The sequence below is a fragment of the Pelobates fuscus genome, chromosome 2, assembly GCF_036172605.1.
Source record: "Pelobates fuscus isolate aPelFus1 chromosome 2, aPelFus1.pri, whole genome shotgun sequence".
NCBI classification, from domain to species: Eukaryota; Metazoa; Chordata; class Amphibia; order Anura; family Pelobatidae; genus Pelobates; species Pelobates fuscus.
The window spans coordinates 425,786,784-425,808,589 of record NC_086318.1 but is presented as its reverse complement, the minus strand read 5'-3'; the positions used below and the strand labels follow the sequence as shown (position 1 = coordinate 425,808,589).

At 41.1% G+C, this 21,806-nt stretch overlaps 1 protein-coding gene across 1 annotated transcript in view; it reads left to right on the top strand.

Annotated features, from left to right (window-relative positions):
- Positions 1-21,020, top strand: part of NVL (nuclear VCP like) — a 43,801-nt gene extending 22,781 nt beyond the window's left edge. Inside the window, exons 13-23 of the mRNA XM_063444050.1 lie at positions 1,067-1,316; positions 3,330-3,548; positions 3,933-4,037; positions 4,790-4,852; positions 7,455-7,574; positions 9,456-9,555; positions 14,061-14,167; positions 14,471-14,547; positions 16,388-16,476; positions 17,206-17,276; positions 20,770-21,020. Coding sequence (XP_063300120.1) covers positions 1,067-1,316; positions 3,330-3,548; positions 3,933-4,037; positions 4,790-4,852; positions 7,455-7,574; positions 9,456-9,555; positions 14,061-14,167; positions 14,471-14,547; positions 16,388-16,476; positions 17,206-17,276; positions 20,770-20,814 — 1,246 coding nt within the window. The 3' untranslated portion in view covers positions 20,815-21,020. The remainder of the gene's footprint in view (positions 1-1,066; positions 1,317-3,329; positions 3,549-3,932; positions 4,038-4,789; positions 4,853-7,454; positions 7,575-9,455; positions 9,556-14,060; positions 14,168-14,470; positions 14,548-16,387; positions 16,477-17,205; positions 17,277-20,769) is intronic.
- Positions 21,021-21,806: the final 786 nt, after the last annotated feature.

The window sequence follows — 21,806 nt, the reverse complement described above, 5'->3', positions numbered from 1 at the left end:
TCACGCCGTGAAATAACCCAGACAGTCATAAAAAACATGATTTAATGTAACAACGATAATCTTATCCTGTGAATCACTGTTCACCAATGCTTTCTGGGCTTGGCAAGGATGTCTGGGACTTTCAGTGCAGTTACCAGTTTACTGAAAACTAATTACTAAGCTGTGGGACATAACGCTACACCGATGCCAAATCACAAGTCATGACAATACAGCACTATTTCTGGAGCAGTGCATGCTGGGACGGAAGGGGGAGGTGGGGTGGACATATGGAGCAAAACTAAGGAAGATTATTTGGAATTAAACCAGAATAAGTAACTGTAACCTACACATTACACCCAGCGTGTGTAATAGTCAAACACAAAAATCTACATTTATACTCCCAACCAAGCGTCTGTAAACCCAGCTCTGGCACTCAAAGAGTTAAGTGTATATGGTGTTAACTTGGCACATTGACCATTGTAATGAGTAGATTCAATTTCATGACTTAGCTGAAAAGCACCATGTGATTCATATGAGGGAGGAGAGACTAACTTAGACACCATTGGGTCATTCTACATCCGCAGCGAGCTCTGCCCACGGGGCTAACTTGAAGTACTATAGGACTGATTTGTAATACTATGTTTACTTATTACTGTAATTAAAATATGTCCATATGTATAAATAAAATTAGATGTAGAAATCGACACTCTTTATTCTGTAACTTGGCGCCTCCATCTTAACTCCCTGTCAATCATCGTTATAAGCTCTGTCCTTTGTACCTGGCAGTCGGCATAGCGAGAGGAGAACTTAAACAATGTTTCTATTTCTTCTCTTCATTTGCATTGTGTGCCCTGGCTGTGCCTGGACTTGATTGTTATATACTTTGTTAAATCTGTAATGTAAATTAAAAAAAAATTGAGAATGTCATGAAAGAATAGTTAACACAAATTACAGGTGATTTTGAACGTTTTATTCCAGAGACGTAATAGGTCATAAATCAGCGGTGCTCTATGGGGACAGTAGGGGTTTCTGTGAGTTTTAGTTCAGTTCTTTGTGCTGCTATTGACCTGGTTGTTGTCTGTCTCAGGATTCTGCAGACTTTGTGTAGGAAATTGAAGCTCCCAGAATCCTTTGATTTCCAGTGCCTGGCACACCTGACACCGGGGTATGTAGGAGCCGATTTAATGGCACTTTGCCGTGAAGCCGCCACGTGTGCCGTGAACCGAGTGCTCATCAGACGTGATGATCCGCAACCACAGGAGGCCTGCCTAGAAGAATCTACCGAATGTGCAGAATCAAAACCCCAAACGCACAAAATAGAGATGGAACACACGAACGTATGTAAATATAATATTCATTTGGGCAACAATCATATACAGAATTTCAGCAGTTAAACATTAAAGGAACACTCTAAACCCCTTAACAAGCTGGCTGCAGGAGCTTTGAAAATAAGTGAAAGTGTGTGTGTTTTGTTTTTGTATTTAATGGCATTTTAAATTTCAATTTCATTTCATTTTAATGATTTACTTACTTTGGAGCTTACAATTTGAAGTTCGATGCTAGGTCTTAAAAGTTGCTTGCCACTCCAAGCCCGAGCATATAGTCCAGGGGTGAATCTCTATTTGCCAAGACTAACTTTTCACTTGCCAATTGCCTGATGCAAGTGGAAATTGCGAGCCCTCTATAAAATCTGATTACTTCCAGCGTAGATGGTCCTTTTAGAGAGGAATAGTTACACTACCTGCCTGCTAAATTGTATGCATGAGATTGGGAGGGAAAGAGTTAAGCATCGAGGGTTAGTTAGGCTGTGTATTGACTTATTACACAATGTAATGACATTGTATCTGGCTGCAGGAAAACAAAAGCCGAGAATTCTGTAGAAATTCTGAAATTCCTTATAATTTACATCCCTACGTTGTTTGTGCAACGTATTGTCAAACATATAACAGCAATATCCACCGTGCACATCCTTAAAATAAAATCTTATCTGGCTGCAGGAAAACACAAGCCAGGAATCCGGTGCCACGTGGAGACTTTCCATTGGGATGCATTGTGTGTTTTTAATAGTTTAGCTTTATAAGAAGCATAACCTAGCATTAAAACATATTGACTTTCCCAAAAGCTGATATGCAGAGCTTTGCACCACCTTCATATCATGATGTCCGCGCTAAGCACTGCTAGGCCATTACTGATATCGGCCAAGTTTGTCAAGTCAGACGCAAGCATTAACCCAACTAACCCCTGTCTTCCAGGCTTGTCCTTAGTGCAATGCACACAGCTCTGCATGCAATATACATAGGGCATTATATCTATGCTCATACCATATGTAACTTGAACTCAATTTATAGCTATTAATTCACATCTTCAAGTAAGCGGAAGATTTAGTATAAGCATGTATATGATGTATCTCAATGTATCGGGTATTTGTGTGAATAATCATTAGTGTATGTTCTAAAAGTGAAATTCTTTATAGTTTACAGGAAGTGAATAATCAATCAATTTTCTGTATATTTACTTAAAATGATTTTCATTGTCCATGAAAAACAAGTATTGGCGTTAACATCCCCTCATTAAATAAACCCAGATTCAGGTGGTTGTTTTTTGTGAGAATGTAATGGAGAAATTTGAAAACACATTTTTTTACGCTCCTGAAACCTTTCTTGAGAGAAACCACAATATCTCAGGCTATTTAAACACGTGTATATTTCAGAATGGCATAGTATACCGTGCCCTGTAATAACCACTGATCGGCTTCGAATTGATAAAATAATGTATTTACTAAGATCCCATGAGGCACATTACTGTTGACTTTTACAAAACTAACAATAGGGAACAATGCATCTTTATAGAGGGGGGGCATGTCCTGCAAAGCCCATTAGAGCTTAGTGTTCTGTCTTCCATTGCCAGCAATTGTTCAATTCCATATCAATGATTCTGGGAAATGTAGTTTAACCCCTTAAGGACAGATGACATGTGTGACATGTCATGATTCCCTTTTATTCCAGAAGTTTGGTCCTTACGGGGTTAAAGGGACCTTCATCGCCTAGAGACAGCTGTCTCATTCAAAAGCTTCAGATTTAAATAAAACAGCGGTCTCTTTCTTCAGGCAGAAAAAGCATGTGACATGTGATTTCTCCCCATATTTACTTGATTCTTCTTGTGTTTTCCACTCCCACTCCATGGGGGGCACCGATCTAAAACATTTAGGCCTTTAGACTCTTTCTAAAGAAATCCTAGTATTTTGATAGCCTCTTGCTAAAGGAAAACATCTTATAATGCCTTGATGCCCATCTCCCTGTGTGATGGCTTGTAACATACACTGCTGCAGGTTAAAGGTCTTTTCTTTCCAGGAAGAGTTTCACAAACTGCTGGAGCTGCTGAAGAGCCAGGACCCCTTACCTGAGGATGTTCTGCAGAGCTTGCGCATCGAGATGGACGATTTCCTGAACGCTCTGCCCTCTGTCCAGCCTTCTGCCAAGAGAGAAGGCTTCGCAACTGTCCCCGACGTGACCTGGGCAGACATCGGAGCCTTGGAGACAATCCGCGAGGAGCTTACAATGGCCATACTGGTGAGAACCAAGGAACTGTACACAAATATTACTTGGTGGACTGAGCAGCTGTCTAGCAGAAGGACCAATTTTTTTTTTTTTTTTTTTTACATATTCTGAATATCTCTTTTTCCACTTGTCATAAATGAACACAACCTTTATATGCAGCAGTCTAATTCCTGAAAAAAAATTTCTACTTCTGTCATTTGTGTAATCATCTTTTTAGTTTTTCACTACATACTGCTATCTGTCCCCTTGGTGTTAATTGTCCAGACGGTAGTAAGATCTGGTTTGAGCTGCTATCTGTCCCCTTGGTGTTTATTGTCCAGACGGTAGTAAGATCTGGTTTGAGCTGCTATCTGGCGCGGTTACTTGTCTGATGTGAATTGTTTTCCTTTATATTAGGCGCCTGTGAGGAACCCCGAGCAGTTTAAGGCTCTCGGTCTGATGGCCCCCGCTGGCGTGTTACTCGCAGGCCCCCCCGGCTGTGGCAAAACATTGCTTGCAAAAGTGAGTGAATACTTTAATCTGTAAATAACTGTACTGTAATATTATGTATTCTTGAAGGACCCAGAGCCGCAGTGCTCACATATGGGGGGTTCCTTTTATTATAACTAAAATCCTACCACAAATACCTAAAATGTTATATTTTTATATATTTCTTAATCTGTTTATCATCCTTCTGAGCAAAATATATTCCCCTTGCATTCAGATGAAATACTGCAACACAAGAAGGATGCTTAGAAACATTTTTTATCTTTAATATTTGTATCAATAACCATGTGGCTGTGATGGTTAACCTGGGTGCCACTGGACTACAGCCAGCCTTGATATAAATGGGGAAGATTACTATATATGATGCAATCTATAATTCTTTAATCATACATCTTGACATTATGTTCTTGTTCGCCTCAATGTGTTTCTCTTTTCTGTTTAACCGTTGTTTTCTGTTTAACTGTTGCACAGCACCTTGAAATATGTTGGTGCTTAATACACAAGGCAAAAAGAGTAGATTGAAACCTCTCCAGACTGTGACAAATATTTACTATTCCTCTTCTATGTTTCAATGCGGTCAGTGTGGCTAGTCTGGGCAATGCAGATATTTGTTGAATACTTTTTTTTTTTTTTTTTTAGATCAGTTGAGCATTCTGGGAATTGTAGTTCACAAATGCCCAGTCTAGCCATCTCTGAACTCAAAAATCTGCACTCTTTTTTTTATTTTTTTTCTCTTTTTCAAACTTTTTATTGTTTACCTCTCTTAGGCTGTAGCCAATGAGTCTGGACTTAATTTCATCTCCGTCAAAGGCCCCGAGCTGTTAAACATGGTGAGTTTTGTCCGTAGCCATAGAAACCAGCTGAACATGTTTTGCTCAACTTTTAGAATTATATCCAGTGATTTATCTTCATATCATGGCGTGCATGTGATTAAATATATAGATGAGGAGTTAATCACTGTATGGTCCCCTTGTGATATCTCAGATCGTTCCTCCACAGAGCATCAAAATGAGCCTCAGTCCTAGATATTTGGAGATTAGCCATACAGTAACTTGTTTTAAAGCCAGCATTTCAAGTACGGACACCCACATTGTGCTGAACTACAACTCCCATAATTCTCCCACAATCTTTTTATTTCAAAGAATTCTGGGAGTTGTAGGCCATGAACATCGGGAAGGAGGGAGGAGAGTTTGAGATACCTGTTGTAAAGGTTTACTGGTATTAAGAGTGAACAGATATTGTTATAACAAGGCAACCTGTTCTAGACTGGATAGAACGTTTCACCTGTATGACATAAGGAACAAGAGCATCTGAAGGTGAACTCCACATTCCCATAATTCACTGCACACACTTCTTCTAGCGCTAAGAAGGAAGTCTGGCTGTTTGCTAAGCCTTGGGTCCAGCTGCAATGCTACATCGGTGGTCTCCACACCACTCATGGTGCATCCAAATGGTCCATGGCTTTCTGTCTCAGATTCAGAAAATAATGGTGTTTTTTGAAACCAGGACTGGACTGTGGGAGCATGTCCATTAACCTGGGCCGTACTTTGCTACACACTAACTTACACTCAGAACATGCCCTCCTCCTGCCCTCACCTGAAGCCACCTTAGACTTCTAGTGCAATCTGGATCCTGATGGTTTTCATTTGCTGAGTACGGGAGCATTGCTGCCATTTTCACATACCGTATATACTCGAGTATAAGCCGAGTTTTTCAGCCCATTTTTTGGGCTGAAAAACCCCAACTCGGCTTATACTCGAGTCAAGGTCTGTATTATGGCAATTTGCATTGCCATAATACAGACTGGGGGGAGAGGGGGGCTGGCAGAGCTGTACTTACCTTTCCTGCAGCTCCTGTCAGCTCTCTCCTCCTCTGCGCCGTCCGTTCAGCACCTCGGTCAGCTCCCAGTGTAAATCTCGCGAGAGCCGCGGCTCTCGCGAGACTTACAGTGTAAGCTGACAGAAGAGCAGAACGGACGGCGCAGAGGAGGAGAGAGCTGACAGGAGCTGCAGGACAGATAAGTACAGCTCTGCCAGCCCCCCTCTCCCCCCCACTGAACTGCCACTGGACCACCAGGGAAGGAGAGCCCCCCTCCCTGCCATATATCAAGCAGGGAGGGGGGACGAAAAAAAAAAAATATAAATAAAATACGAAATAATAATAAAAAATTAATAATAATAAAAAAAAATGTAATAATAACAAAAAAAAGGGGTATAAGGACCACTATGGGAGGGGGGGGGGGTATAAGGACCACTATGGGAGGGGGGGGGGGGTATAAGGACCGCTATGGGAGGGGGGGGGATATAAGGACCACTATGGGAGGGAGGGGGTGGGTTAAGGACCACTATGGGAGGGAGGGGGGTATAAGGACCGCTATGGGAGGGAGGGGGGGTATAAGGACCACTATGGGAGGGAGGGGGGGATAAGGACCACTATGGGAGGGAGGGGGGGGATAAGGACCACTATTGGAGGGAGGGGGGTATAAGGACCACTATGGGAGGGAGGGGGGTATAAGGACCACTATGGGAGGGAGGGGGTGGGATAAGGACCATTATGGGAGGGAGGGGGGTATAAGGACCACTATGGGAGGGATGGGGGGGGATAAGGAGCACTATGGGAGGGAGAAGGGGGATAAGGACCACTATGAGAGGGAGGGGGTGGGATAAGGACCACTATGGGAGGGGAGGGGGAAGTAAGGACCACTAGGGGAGGGGAGGGTAAGGACCACTCGGGGAGGGGTGAGTCAGGACCACTGGGGGGGGGGGGGGGGTGAAGGAACACGGGGGTGGGGAGGTAAGGACCACTGAGGGAGGAGGAGGGGAAGTCAGGACATATGGGGGGGGAGGGGGCGGCAACATTTTTTTTGCCTACGGCGGCAAATATCCTTGCACCGGCCCTGCACACACTGCATTCACACACTGCATTCATACACACACACACTGCATTCATGTACACACACACTGCACTCATACACACACGCTGCACTCATACACACACGCTGCACTCATACACACACACATACGCACACACTGTAAATAAATATTCAATTAATATATTTTTTTTAGGATCTAATTTTATTTAAAAATTTACCAGTAGCTGCTGCATTTCCCACCCTAGTCTTATACTCGAGTCAATACGTTTTCCCAGTTTTTTGGGATAAAATTAGGGGCCTCGGCTTATATTCGGGTCGGCTTATACTCGAGTATATACGGTAAATTTGTTTCTAAGTTAATTGTTATCAGAACTCAATCCAAGCTTGGTTACCCGCGGAGTAGCTGCTGTTCCACTTTGGTGAAGGCTGACTCCCGCAGTGTCTGTCTATCAGTTTCACACCAATTCATCTGCCATCATCACCTGCACCTGTTCTCTAGCTAGGGGAAACTAGCGTTATAGACCGTAATGTTATACATTTTGTATTTTGTTTCTCTTCAGTATGTTGGTGAGAGCGAGCGAGCTGTGCGTCAGGTCTTTCAAAGAGCTGCCAACTCTGCCCCCTGTGTCATATTCTTTGATGAAATTGATGCTTTGTGTCCTCGTAGGTCAGGGCATGAGGTGAGTTTTTTTTACAGTTGTATACCGTTTACACATTACACAACAGAGCTGTATACTAAAACATTATATACTATTGTTACCCAGCAGATCTGTATACTATCACGTTATATACTATCGTTACCCAGCAGAGCTGTATACTATCACGTTATATGCTATCGTTACCCAGCAGAGCTGTATACTATCACGTTATATACTATCGTTACCCAGCAGATCTGTATACTATCACGTTATATGCTATCGTTACCCAGCAGAGCTGTATACTATCACGTTATATGCTATCGTTACCCAGCAGAGCTGTATACTATCACGTTATATGCTATCGTTACCCAGCAGATCTGTATACTATCACGTTATATACTATCGTTACCCAGCAGAGCTGTATACTATCGCATTATGTAAGGCAGAGCTGTATACTATCACATTATATGCTATCGTTACCCAGCAGAGCTGTATACTATCACGTTATATGCTATCGTTACCCAGCAGATCTGTATACTATCACGTTATATACTATCGTTACCCAGCAGAGCTGTATACTATCACGTTATATGCTATCGTTACCCAGCAGAGCTGTATACTATCACGTTATATACTATCGTTACCCAGCAGAGCTGTATACTATCACGTTATATACTATCGTTACCCAGCAGAGCTGTATACTATCACATTATATACTATCGTTACCCAGCAGAGCTGTATACTATCACGTTATATACTATCGTTACCCAGCAGAGCTGTATACTATCACGTTATATACTATCGTTACCCAGCAGAGCTGTATACTATCACATTATATACTATCGTTACCCAGCAGAGCTGTATACTATCACGTTATATACTATCGTTACCCAGCAGAGCTGTATACTATCACGTTATATACTATCGTTACCCAGCAGAGCTGTATACTATCACGTTATATGCTATCGTTACCCAGCAGATCTGTATACTATCACGTTATATACTATCGTTACCCAGCAGAGCTGTATACTATCACGTTATATACTATCGTTACCCAGCAGAGCTGTATACTATCACGTTATATACTATCGTTACCCAGCAGAGCTGTATACTATCACGTTATATACTATCGTTACCCAGCAGAGCTGTATACTATCACGTTATATGCTATCGTTACCCAGCAGAGCTGTATACTATCACGTTATATACTATCGTTACCCAGCAGAGCTGTATACTATCACGTTATATGCTATCGTTACCCAGCAGATCTGTATACTATCACGTTATATACTATCGTTACCCAGCAGAGCTGTATACTATCACGTTATATACTATCGTTACCCAGCAGAGCTGTATACTATCACGTTATATACTGTCGTTACCCAGCAGAGCTGTATACTATCACGTTATATGCTATCGTTACCCAGCAGAGCTGTATACTATCACGTTATATGCTATCGTTACCCAGCAGATCTGTATACTATCACGTTATATGCTATCGTTACCCAGCAGAGCTGTATACTATCACATTATATACTATCGTTACCCAGCAGAGCTGTATACTATCACGTTATATGCTGCAGAGCTGTATACTATCGCATTATGTAAGGCAGAGCTGTATACTATCACATTATATGTGGCAGAGCTGTATACTATCACGTTATATGCTATCGTTACCCAGCAGAGCTGTATACTATCACGTTATATACTATCGTTACCCAGCAGAGCTGTATACTATCACATTATATGTGGCAGAGCTGTATACTATCGCATTATGTAAGGCAGAGCTGTATAGTATCCACTTTCCATACATCCCTCACATGACGCACACATGTTTACGTGATCTAGTTATGCAGAATTCACTCCTGTCTCCCGGTAAGATGAGCTCAGTGTTGTAATAGACATATTATTATTTTCCTGCAGGCCGGAGCCAGCGTACGAGTTGTCAATCAGCTGCTGACTGAGATGGACGGACTGGAGAGCCGACGACAAGTCTTCATCATGGCAGCAACGAACCGACCAGGTGACTGTTAGAATATAAACTGCAGAGCATGTCACCAAACACATAATATACTAATTAGACATGTTCTGGACTGCCAGAGATTAGTGGGAGTATCCTTGCTTTACGAATATATACTACACGCAGCAATGGGGTGTACACGTAGTGTATATATTAATAAAGAAAGAACGGAGGCATTGTTTTATATAAAAGACAGACAAACATGAAGTGAATGTTAAAGGAACATAATGCCGTCTAGGGTTTTTAGTGACACCACAAGAGTGACTGTCATGTCATTATTTCAGCCTCCCTCTGCTTACCGACACACCAGGAACCCCTACACTACCCTAACACACTACACGTTGACTCCGGACACTACCCTAACACACTATATGTTAACCCATACACTACCCTAACACACTATATGTTAACCCATACACTACCCTAACACACTATATGTTAACCCATACACTACCGTAACACACTATATGTTAACCCATACACTACCCTAACACACTATATGTTAACCCATACACTACCCTAACACACTACACGTTGACTCCGGACACTACTCTAACACACTACACGTTGACCCCTACACTACCCTAATACACTACATGTTGACTCCGGACACTACCCTAACACACTATATGTTAACCCATACACTACCCTAACACACTATATGTTAACCCATACACTACCCTAACACACTACACGTTGACCCCTACACTACCCTAACACACTACACGTTGACCCCTACACTACCCTAACACACTACACGTTGACTCCGGACACTACTCTAACACACTACACGTTGACCCCTACACTACCCTAATACACTACACGTTGACTCCGGACACTACCCTAACACACTATATGTTAACCCATACACTACCCTAACACACTATATGTTAACCCATACACTACCCTAACACACTATATGTTAACCCATACACTACCCTAACACACTATATGTTAACCCATACACTACCCTAACACACTATATGTTAACCCATACACTACCCTAACACACTATATGTTAACCCATACACTACCCTAACACACTATATGTTAACCCATACACTACCCTAACACACTATATGTTAACCCATGCACTACCCTAACACACTATATGTTAACCCATGCACTACCCTAACACACTATACATAAACTCCTACACTACCCTAACACACTACACATTAACTCCTACACTACCCTAAAACACTACACATTAACCCCTCTTCACTACACGAACACTAAACATTAACCCCTCAACTGCCTTAATACTGACACTAATGTAAAAAACACAACCATGTAGTATTAAAGCTAAGATCTGCAAAGAATGTATAATGGGACAATAATGCATTTATAAACCGCTACTTTTGGTGTTGTGATTTATTATGATGTCTCAGAACCACTTAAAATGTAATCAATTTCCCGCAATGCATAGCTCACGGTATGTACATGTGTACGCCATGAACCTAAAACCTGATGAGATGGCTTTCATCTGGAGCCTGCCTTGGCTGATTAGATAAGGCTGGGTTACAGTAGCAGATATTTAAGCAGACGCAGTGTTTGCTTTCGCTAAGTACTATTTACTTAGCAACAGCAAGACCTCCGTCCAATAAGGAGGCAATTCATACTGCCTTTGATAAGATCTCTGGTACTTGACACAAGATGGAGGTCACACTGTGGCATGCTGGGAGCTTTGCCCTATAGTCCCTTTCTGCATTCCTGAAAGGAGACGGGAATTTTAAGTTTTACTTCCTCATCAAGCAAGCGTTGGATATGTCTGCCTGTGAAAGAAAAGAGCAAGTGTAGTCACTGTAAGGGGTCTAAATATTGACATAGCAATATATATTTTCAATAGAATTGGGGGGGGGGGGGGGGGAGTTTTTTGTTATTGCTAAAATATACACATTTACTTTTTTAATTCAGTTTTAAACCTTTTTTTTTTATTATTTAATTGCCTTAATCTGCCTCACTTTATCTCTGCTGCGTTAATGATTTTATTTAGTGAAATTGTCTCTATATCAATAAAACTGTCATAGTTTGGACCAGACCTTTGGCCTGTACATATAAACCCTGCCAATATCGGTTTCCTGTAATGTTAGCAGTGAGGTGGCACAGGTGATACCTTAGAATTCTGGCACAGAATGTTTGCCCTGGCTCTGTTAGCCCCTTGCAGTCCATGGTCCTCTTAAGTTGGAGATGAGATGGCCAGTGTAGGAAAAAGCGTTGAATTAAGACCATGTAGATCAGAGGTGAGACATATTTTCTATAAACTTTTTGTTTCTCTCCGGAGTTTTGTGGGTTGTTTGTAATAAACGTTATCAGTCTGGTAGACTTTGTGCTACTGACCTCTTTGCAAAAGGGGAGGGAGCTTACTAATATATTGTATTCTCTAGAGATTGTAAGCTTGTTCAAGCAGGGGCCTTGTTAACCCATAAACCTGCCAGATGATGTAATAGTTTCTCATTTGTTGTTAAAGTCACCTTAATAATAATGTAAAGCGCTACGGAATCCGTTGGTGCTATATAAATACCAACAACAATAATATTGACTGTAGCCGGACTGAGTTCCCGAGTGAAACATTAATCTTTGAGAATTTTACTTTCCATTCTAGCGTTGTAGAACAGCACTTAAAGGAACACACCGCACCCCTAAAGCACTCCAGCTTACTGAGGTGCATTAGAGGTTAACAGAGTGTCACCTCTTCATCACTTTCTAAAACAGCAGATTTCAAGAGAGAGAGGCATTTTTATAAAGGTGCTGGGATGTATTCGTTCAGCTGTCAGACCGCCACTTTCTGATTGCTTTGTGTCCGCATTGTATGTGCAGCGTGGTGGGTGCCATGCGTAGGTCCTACCTCCCAATGCTTTTATAAGGTGTATAGGTTGGGTGGTCATTTCTAGTGAGGGTGGAAAGGAGCTGCGACCCATGGATTAAAGGTAAGTAACTTGGAGAGTCGTGGAGTAGAATGTCCGGAAATGTGTGGCTCCCCTGCAATCTCACTGCTGACATGTGGAACCTATTGCAAACACCTACAGGGTTATTTATTAAAGGTGATTTCAAAGTGAATTTTAAATGTAAGGCCAGAGTAGCTGAATGGATAGCATAGCTAACTTGGAGAATTTATCCAGTTTGGCTATTTTTCCTTAAATTTGAAATTCACCTTGAATTCTCACTTTACTGAATAACACTGATAGTCTTCCAAAGTTATCTGCCTATTCAAACAGCAGCACTGTGTGACCAAACAGTCTTGCCCTGTCTTGTATAATGTAAGGTTTCTGTTCCACCGAGAGGAGGCTGGTATTCAGCGTGTTTATTCTTTCAGCACAAAAATAAGATTTATTTCTTTTTTGTCATTGAAAACATTCTGCAATGACGCATTTTGAGGCTTTTTTAAAATTTTCATTCCAATTTGAGAAGATTCTTAGTTCCGCAATAGGATCAGCATGACTCAATGTTAAACGAAACACCCCAAGCACCTGGGCACTTAAAGCTAAATGTGAGCAGACAAACGTTTTAATATGCGTGCAGAGAGAAGTCCACAGAAAAAAAATCCCTGGCTGCTGAATGCTGTAGAAATTCTTGAGCTCAAAGATGTTACCCCCCTCACTCCGTGGTCACGGCGCCTAAATAGGACGCTATTAAAAGACCAGAAAGTGATGGCGATATCTCAAAGGTAATTCAGAACTACTTCTTGGAAAATGCATCCCTGGATCAAGGCATTCAGTAAATTTTACCAAACCTTATATAATCACACGGCAGACCACACAATGGATATCAGAGCACATGTGATTAACTACGGGGATTCTTTAATTTGTTATCCCTCCCACCCCTGTTGGTTTCATAATTAGAATGCCTGGGGGCGGAATCACCAAGGAAGAGGCTACTGGTGCCATTTCCTTCCTGAAGGGCAGCAAAGCTCTGAGCCCAGATGGATTCAATAGTGGCTACTATAAAGCATTTAGCAAACATCTAGTTCACCACCTAACCACACTATTCCGTGAAGTCATGGAGGGAAAGACATTGACACCAGAGATGACTTTATCTAACATTTTTTTGCTGCCTGATAAGGGAAGGGAATCACACTAGGTTAGGTAACTACAAACCAATCTCCCTTATTAACACAGACGCTAAAATCCTGGCATCCAAGCTTTATCGCAAACCACCAACTCTACAAAAACACTAGACAATTGGTAGATCTAGTCTGGAGAACGAGATGCTTGAATGTGCCATCTCTGCTCCTATCAATGGATGCAGAGAAGGAGTTTTATACGGTAGAGTGGCGCTTTTAGAATACTTGGGTTTTCCAGCCTCGTTTCGTAGCGAATTTGAGGTACTGTACACCAACCTAAAGACACAATAAACGCTACTGGGTGCTGGGTTCTCCCCATTCTCACAGTCTAACGGCACTAGACAGAGGATCCCTTTTTCCTCTTGATAAATCTCCCAGTGACGATACTCTACCATTGTTTCGGTCTGCAGTCCCTAATAAAACACTTGTTTTCACAATCTTTCAGATATCATTGACCCAGCCATTCTTCGACCTGGGCGATTGGACAAAACCCTCTATGTGGGTCTTCCGCCCCCGGCTGATCGCTTTGCCATTTTAAAGACAATCACCAAGGTAAGTAAGATCACCCCGAAAATCCATTGTAGTGCAGTCAACATCAATACAATGAAATGCCTCAGATCAGAGCCTAAACCTGATACCATGGCGTGAGTGGGCCACATGCGTAAATACCCACAACACATATTAACATAAACATATTTTATAGCAAAAAAAATTTTAAGAGCCAAAGTAGAAATTCTCTTATTTTAAATATTCTATGTTTACCTTTCTAGATATTTAATTTTTTGTATCTTTTTGTTTGTTTTGAAATGTACTTTTTGTTACACCTACTTCATTTATTAATTGACCCTTTTTTAGAATGGCACCCGACCACCCCTGGAATCGGATATCAACCTGGAAGAAATTGCCTCCGATGTGCGCTGTGATTGTTTTACGTAAGTTTATCATTTATGCTGCTTGTGATTTCACTGCTGACAACTTCTACTTTAACTTCAATATACACGTATTAAAAAAAAAAAATTAAAGGAGGGGCGTGGCTAACCGCTGAGAGCAATGGATGCATAATCCTTTAGCTCTGACTCACAGGGTCACAATCTGATGCCATCCTGACAATCTGAGCACATAAATAGACAACAAAGGCGACATGGCACAACAAAAGGGAAAGAAGAACGCCACAAAGGCAGAAAAACGTTTCTTTTTTGGGAATAATTCACAAAACGTGCAGATGGAGATTCAGGCCTTCTCTCAAGATGGCGGAGCCAGCTCTGACAGCACAGAGTACCCTACTCCGACTGAGATAGATCCAGACCCTGACAAGCTCACAAAAAGTCACCTACAGCAGGCACTGGGTGCACTGTCACAGAAGCTGATTACAACTTGGCAGCATTCAATGGATTCATTAAGGAAAGATGTTCAAGAACTGGGTAAAAGGATATCACATGTTGAATCTAAAATGGAGGACTTTGCCTCAGCACATAACGATCTGGCCACACACGTGGAACAGATCGAACAAAAGCTCACCCCTACGGAGCTGAAATTAACTGACCTGGAGGATAGGGCGTGCAGAAATAATCTGCGCCTCAGAGGGATACCAGAACAATAATACCAGAAAACCTACAAACCTATGTTAGAGGTCTCCTTCCTGCATATGTCCCAGAGATACCAGCGGATATGTTACTCATAGAGTGCATCGGCTTCCAAGGCCAAGATTCTTGCCTGAAACAGCTCCGCGAGATGTCTCGATGCGCATTCATTACTATCATATAAAAGAGCACATATTGCGGCTCTGGGGACTCGCAGAATTTTTTTTTTTTTTTTAAATCTGAATTTGCATATAGTGTTGAGGGTTGTAAAGAACCTATTTTTTTGTGTATTTACTAGATACCATGTTTATTGCAATCTGCAGGTACATTTTATTGCTTTTATCCATAAGATATTTTACCCAGACATTAATGAGTCAGTACACAATGTATCTCTATAGAGACATTAATAATTAGACTTTGGTGTTCTTCAGAAATGAGTTCAGATTAGATTGAGTGATGCTTATGAGCAGGGTGATAGCTTCTTACAACGTTTGTGGGTATTTTTGCAGCCATTTACAAAAACCTTTTATGGAGTATTTTTTGTTTAATTTTTGCATGTGCTTTCTATTGGAATGTTTAAGAGCGTTTTCAGGCATTTTTTTTGGTCATCTCCTGAGTCTGACTATTTAGCAAGTACCAGATATTTGAAAACATCTGAGCTTTTGATCATTCAGCCAGAATACTAAGTTCCAGCTGGTCGATATGAACTTTGACCAAGTTGTTTGTTTGCGGGCGTCTACACATCACATGCACAACTTGGGTGAGCTGTCCCTCCTCTCACAGTACGTGGGTCTGCCTGAGAGATGTACACAGCCCAACTCAATAAACCAGGCTATATATCAACGAGGCTGATAGCCGTTTATTGCATAATTCCAATCATCCTGTGTGATCAGTGGAATTGCTTTGTAGCGCTTTTTAACTCTAGTGGGTTTGTGTGTTATGATCCCATAGAATTGAATGATGTCCGGGTCTCTCTGTGTGTATATTACAGCGTTTACTTTGACAATGTGGCAGAGGGTTTACCTATAAATATATCTGTGTATATTATTTCTACATGTGTTTGCAAACGTTTCACCTCTTGGAAGTTTGGTCAGAGTTCAGTTTTATCTGTGTGAAAGTCATTGTGATTGATAAGATGTACCCGCTGCCAGACATAATTCACACGATTTACCTGCCTTTATCTGTCCTGCAGGGGCGCAGATCTCTCCGCTCTGGTTCGAGAAGCGTCAGTGAGTGCGTTGAGATATAAAATGCTGCAACAGAATCCAGATATTGGCACAGGTTTGTATTAGAGGTTAACCAGTCCATTTCCTTTTTGCAGTGTCTAATATTAAGGGGAGGTGAGCTTCAGGTGCAGGTATCATCCATTCTTTAATTATTAATTGAATTAGTCAAACCATTTGATCTTTACACGCACCCATTGCTTTCTACAACCATGACCACCGAAATACAGTGTGCCGGTTCTGGTGCTTAGTGTGTCTCTTTTAAGCTCTTGTCATACAGCTTATATTGCTATTACTTCCTAGTAATTTGTTATATTGATTTATGAAATCTCGATAAATTTTTTTCCCCATTATTTTCTGCGAGATGCATTATTTTGCATTCAGTACCAAAGTTTAAATTTTGTGTCAGTCAGTTGAAAGTGCCAGCACTCTGCGTAAATATAAACACGTCTCTACCGCTATCGGCGGGTGAAGGTCACTGATCACGTGATTTGCATTTATGGCTATCAGGTGCACAGCAGATAATCTTCTATTTGTACGATTGTTTGTGAAGAGCTTGTGACATTTGCCCTTTGCAGAGTTAATCTGATTATACAACAGGTAACCAGCGCATGGCACTTACTGTGACCTCTTAAGAAATCTATCTTGATAACCACTAAGGCAACATTTTATGCCTTTAAAAAAAAAAAAAAAAATTTAAAAAAATTTGTAGAGATGCTAAAAAGGAACAAAATGGATCAGCTGATAATAAAAAAAAAAAACTTCCCCCCCCATGTTTCTCCTACAGGTGAAATCAAAGTAAGCCAGAAACACTTTGAAGTGGCGTTTACCAAAGTAAAGCCCTCTGTCTCCAAGAAGGTGAGTGACCAGATCAAACCATGATTTTACTGACTTTAATCATACATATATATATTACATTTTTTTCTTTTCTTCATTTCATTTGTTTATTACTGGCATTTATAAAGCGCCAACATATTAAGCAGCGCTGTACAATTAGGGGAGAACATACAATATACACAGACCAATACAAAAGGGAAAGATAGCGGAGATCTAGCCATTGAAGTAGTTAGTTAGGTAGCCTGTGAGCTTACAATCTAAAGATACATTTATAGTGGTGCTGAGCTTGTTATTGCCAAACCCTTTCTAATCACTGTGTAACCTTTTCAGTCATTTTCATTTTTGTCACCAATGTAGGCCTTGATTAAAGATTTTTGGATAAGCTGTTCAAATAAGTTAATATCTGTGGAAAAACTTTTAAAGTAATATTTTTACCTAAAAATATTAACATATCAAAAATCACATCATATATAAAAAAAATCAATAATTTAAAGGCACACTATAGTCACCCAGACCACTTCAGCTCAATGAAGTGGTCTGGGTGCCAGGTCCACCAGGTTTTAACCCTGCAGATGCAAACATAGCAGTTTCAGAGAAACTCTTATGTTTACATTTGGGGTTAAGCCAGCCTCTTGTTTTAACCTCTTCAGTGCCATGGGAGGGGGACCTTGAGGGTGGGGGCTCCCTCATGGCACTATAGTGTCAGTAAAACCGCTTTGTTTTCCTGAAACTTTAGTGATCCTTTAAATTAAAACAAATTACAAAAATAAATAACTTTTCAAAATAATAAATCATTTGAAAAGCGAATCCAAAAACACAGAGCGAGACCTGCAGGCCCCCCTTGGCTCCGTAGTAGACCCCCCAACACTGATCCGGCATCACAAGACACGTAGTTACATCTGAAATCCTCCTAAATTATTTAAACAGTTGTGTGACCTAATTTCGGCCTCCACCCACTGAAGGGCTCGTGTTCAGAAGTACCCCTAATGCCACTTTGTACTGCAACTTGCATCACTCTCAGCCGGCGAAATTACCAGGCTTATGACTTGCTAGTTGTGATGGGAGTTGTATACGAGCACAATAACTTGCGTATGTACCGTCCTCCGCTTCAAAGCCAATGCTTAATAAAATTAACCAAAATAAGTAGTGTTTCTACAAGAAGGGAATTTTGTTGGCCAGTGGCGTGAATTAGGAGCTATCAGCAGTAACATTCCGATGGTTTCCACGGCGATTGCTCTGCTTTGCTCTGTATACATAACCTACATTGTAAGATAGACAGTGCAGCCATTGTTACCCAATACCTTCATGCTGAATGTCTGCCAGTTTAACCCGCTCTGTGCTGGGCATCACTCCTCATAGTGTACAGTTTATGTCATGGGACAGACACGAACACAGAAGATTCATTGTCGTAGTAAAGCTACACACACCCTCAAACTGGTTTAACCCAGTGAAGGCCAGGTGTGGTGAGTGGTTTACAACCACTACTGGGGCACTGAGAGTTAATGGTGTACTGGAACCAGCCTAGCAACTGTAGGGTAAATTCTGCAATTTCTAGATATATAAATGGGGAGGGCGTTGTGGAATGTGTGCATTGTAGACGCTCTGATGTGTATCTTTACAGCCTATGCCTGTATGGGAATACAAGAGTCCCTTTATTACATGGGTCACGTTGCTGCTCTGAGTTCAGCTGTCAGTGTCTCAATCTAATACTAAAAGAGGCGGAATCTGCTGGGCCTTTGTGCAAATCCCACGTACTGATTGGGAACTTTCACTAAACTTCTTTCCCTTATCAGTCATAAAGCCTTTCAAATCCTTCATACTGCCGCGCAGTCGGGACTCTCTGTACACTGGGCATAGTCAATAGACCCGCTTCTAGTTAGCATATGTATGTCCTTACACTACTTCCCGTATCCCGCAGCACTTTACCTCTTTAATTACCACTGAGTGTTTGTTTTGGGTTGTTTATTTTGGGTGGCGGGGGGATTAGTTTTTTTTTTTACCTTTTGAGTTCTGTGGTTTTATTTTAGTAGGAAGACCTTTGAGCTGGATTCTTTCCAAACACGTCAGCACATGTAAGAAAAGAAAGGGCAATAACATTGCGTTACGTTTGGCCAGAGGCGTAGACGATGATTTAAAATATGCAGCGTGTTCTCTGCTGAAAACACGACGTGTCACGGAACGTTAGATTATTTGGTATTTGTTTTAATGTTTTACTTTTCAGACATTTCTTTTATAATATCTTATTGGCCCTATTGTCAGAATGCAGGATGCTTCCTCCAGTCATTACTTTACTTTCTGGACATATTAACTGGGCCGAGTAGGAAGCCAACTCTGTTATTATGGGTGGTTTATTTTGCCTGAGACACTGTTGGATTTCCCGTAGGCTGCCTTAGAATTGTGGGAATAGATGGCCATCAGTATTTGCACGTAGACACCTATGCTCTATGCTTCCCACAGTTTTAAAGTGGTATTCTGTCCCTTCCCCAAGGACTTAACAGTGGGTTTCCCTAAAAGACTCGAGAACACACAGACATACTCAACAAGCCATTTCTCCTACATTTAGTAAGTGCTGATGAGATGACCAGAGTACCCACAATGCCCTGGGAACAGGGCTTTAAAGAGTTACTCCAACCTTAATAAAGATGTATATTTTAACTAAATAATGCCATACTAGACCTTATTCTATAGGTCCCCCTCGTGATTGCTACAGAAATAGATTAAGTAGGTTTTACTTACCTGAAATCGATCTCCTGGTGAAGCTCTTTTCCACACCCCATCCTGGCTTTACAACAGATGACGTGCAGTCCAATCAAAGGCTTTTCATAGGTAAGCCTTTGATTAGACCATTTAACCAGATCAGAACGAAGGCACGCACTCTGAGCCCTGAGCCTGCAAGAAGAGGGAGAGAGTAAAAACCAAAAGTAAACTATGGTATCGGGAAGTGGGGGTGCATGTAAGATATGTAAGATTTAAGCCCACCTGCCAAGTCAAGGCAGAACTCTTCGGTGGGTCCTACACTAACCATTCACTTTGCTTCCTTCAGCTTCAGGCAAACAAATCTCTGAGACAGAGTGGGGTATTTGTTTTTTAAACCCCTGCATACGTATGAACCCATAATAAGCATGTGGGCTTACATGTAATTGCCATTGGACTGCAACTAATAACCTCGGTTTATCTAAATATGCATAGGGATTTGGAATGGTGCGCAAGTAACTTTTTATTTATTTATTTGTATTGTATGTATTGGGGCTGCTGTGTGCTATGGCCTTTACTGCCACCCAGGAGTAGAGAGAGTCTGAGCGCGGGACTTATTTTTGTGTATTTGCACTACCACCATGACCACTTCAAAAAGCAGAATTGGTCATGGACGCAGGAATAACCCTTTAACATTATTTCTGGAAACCCCATTTCTGAATAACATTGGTCCACTTTGGTGACATAACTGCTTGTTTTCTTAAAATTATCCTGAATTCACGTTTTTTTTTTACAAGATTTGTTTTCTTGCTCTGTTTAGGATCAACTGATGTACGAGATTCTTCGGCAGTCTCTGAGCCAGTGATCGATGAGACCTTTTTAGAACTCTTCATTGAACAGTTTTGGAGCAGATTGCTGTATGAACAACTTTTTTTTTGTTTTTTTAATTGAAAAGATGTTTGTTGTCTTTTCAGTCCAGCAGTTTTGTGTTTTTCTTTAAAAATGCTAGCTGTACTTTGCAAATGGAAGCCATATATGTTGCTTAAATAACTAAATTAAATGGCCATTTTATATTGTGGTCACTCTCCATTTCTGCCCATTCTAACATCTCCCATTCAGTGGCATCTTCTCCTGTGCTTCCAAGTCCTGAAACATTGGAAGTTGGAGGTCGTAGTGTCCCGATGGAAAACTAGACTGTTCTAGACAGAAGATACCATAACAGGTGATAAGAACATGCATTGAAGCACTGATACAATATTTTGATGGGGTTTTTTTTTTTTTAGAACCTCCTCGGCCTGCAGCTCTCCATGATGCAGTAACCATAAGAGAAGATACACACTATGTTTTGGACAGAAAAAAATCAATTTCACTTCAATTAATTTATTACGGAGGCTACATGTAGTTTCCTTGTTGGCTGATATGTTACACTCTTTGCACATGGTGGATCTTCGTCTGCATGTTCCATAAACTTCGTCTTTATGTTCTATAAACTAGCGCAGACATGCTCATAGGTTAGGTTAATTAACAAAGGAGGATTTGTAACCCTGAATGCCGGTACATGGTGGGTGTGATTCTTTAGGATCTCTGCTAAAACGTGCAGAGAGAAACTTGTTTTACATTTTAATTGCAATATGCCCATTCATAAAATCACCCAGATATTTGAGAATCTTGTTCATATGCCTTGATGTGTCTGAAGTGCGTCAAAATACCTTTAAAATCAGTTTATTTTCTTGTTAGAATCTCCAATGCAGTGCTGGTTATATTTGCGCAATTTATTTGTCTCTTTGGCTAATGTAGCTCCCTCTGTCTTAGCTGGTCTGAAAAGACAGGAATCATGGCAAAGTTCTGTGAATTTGC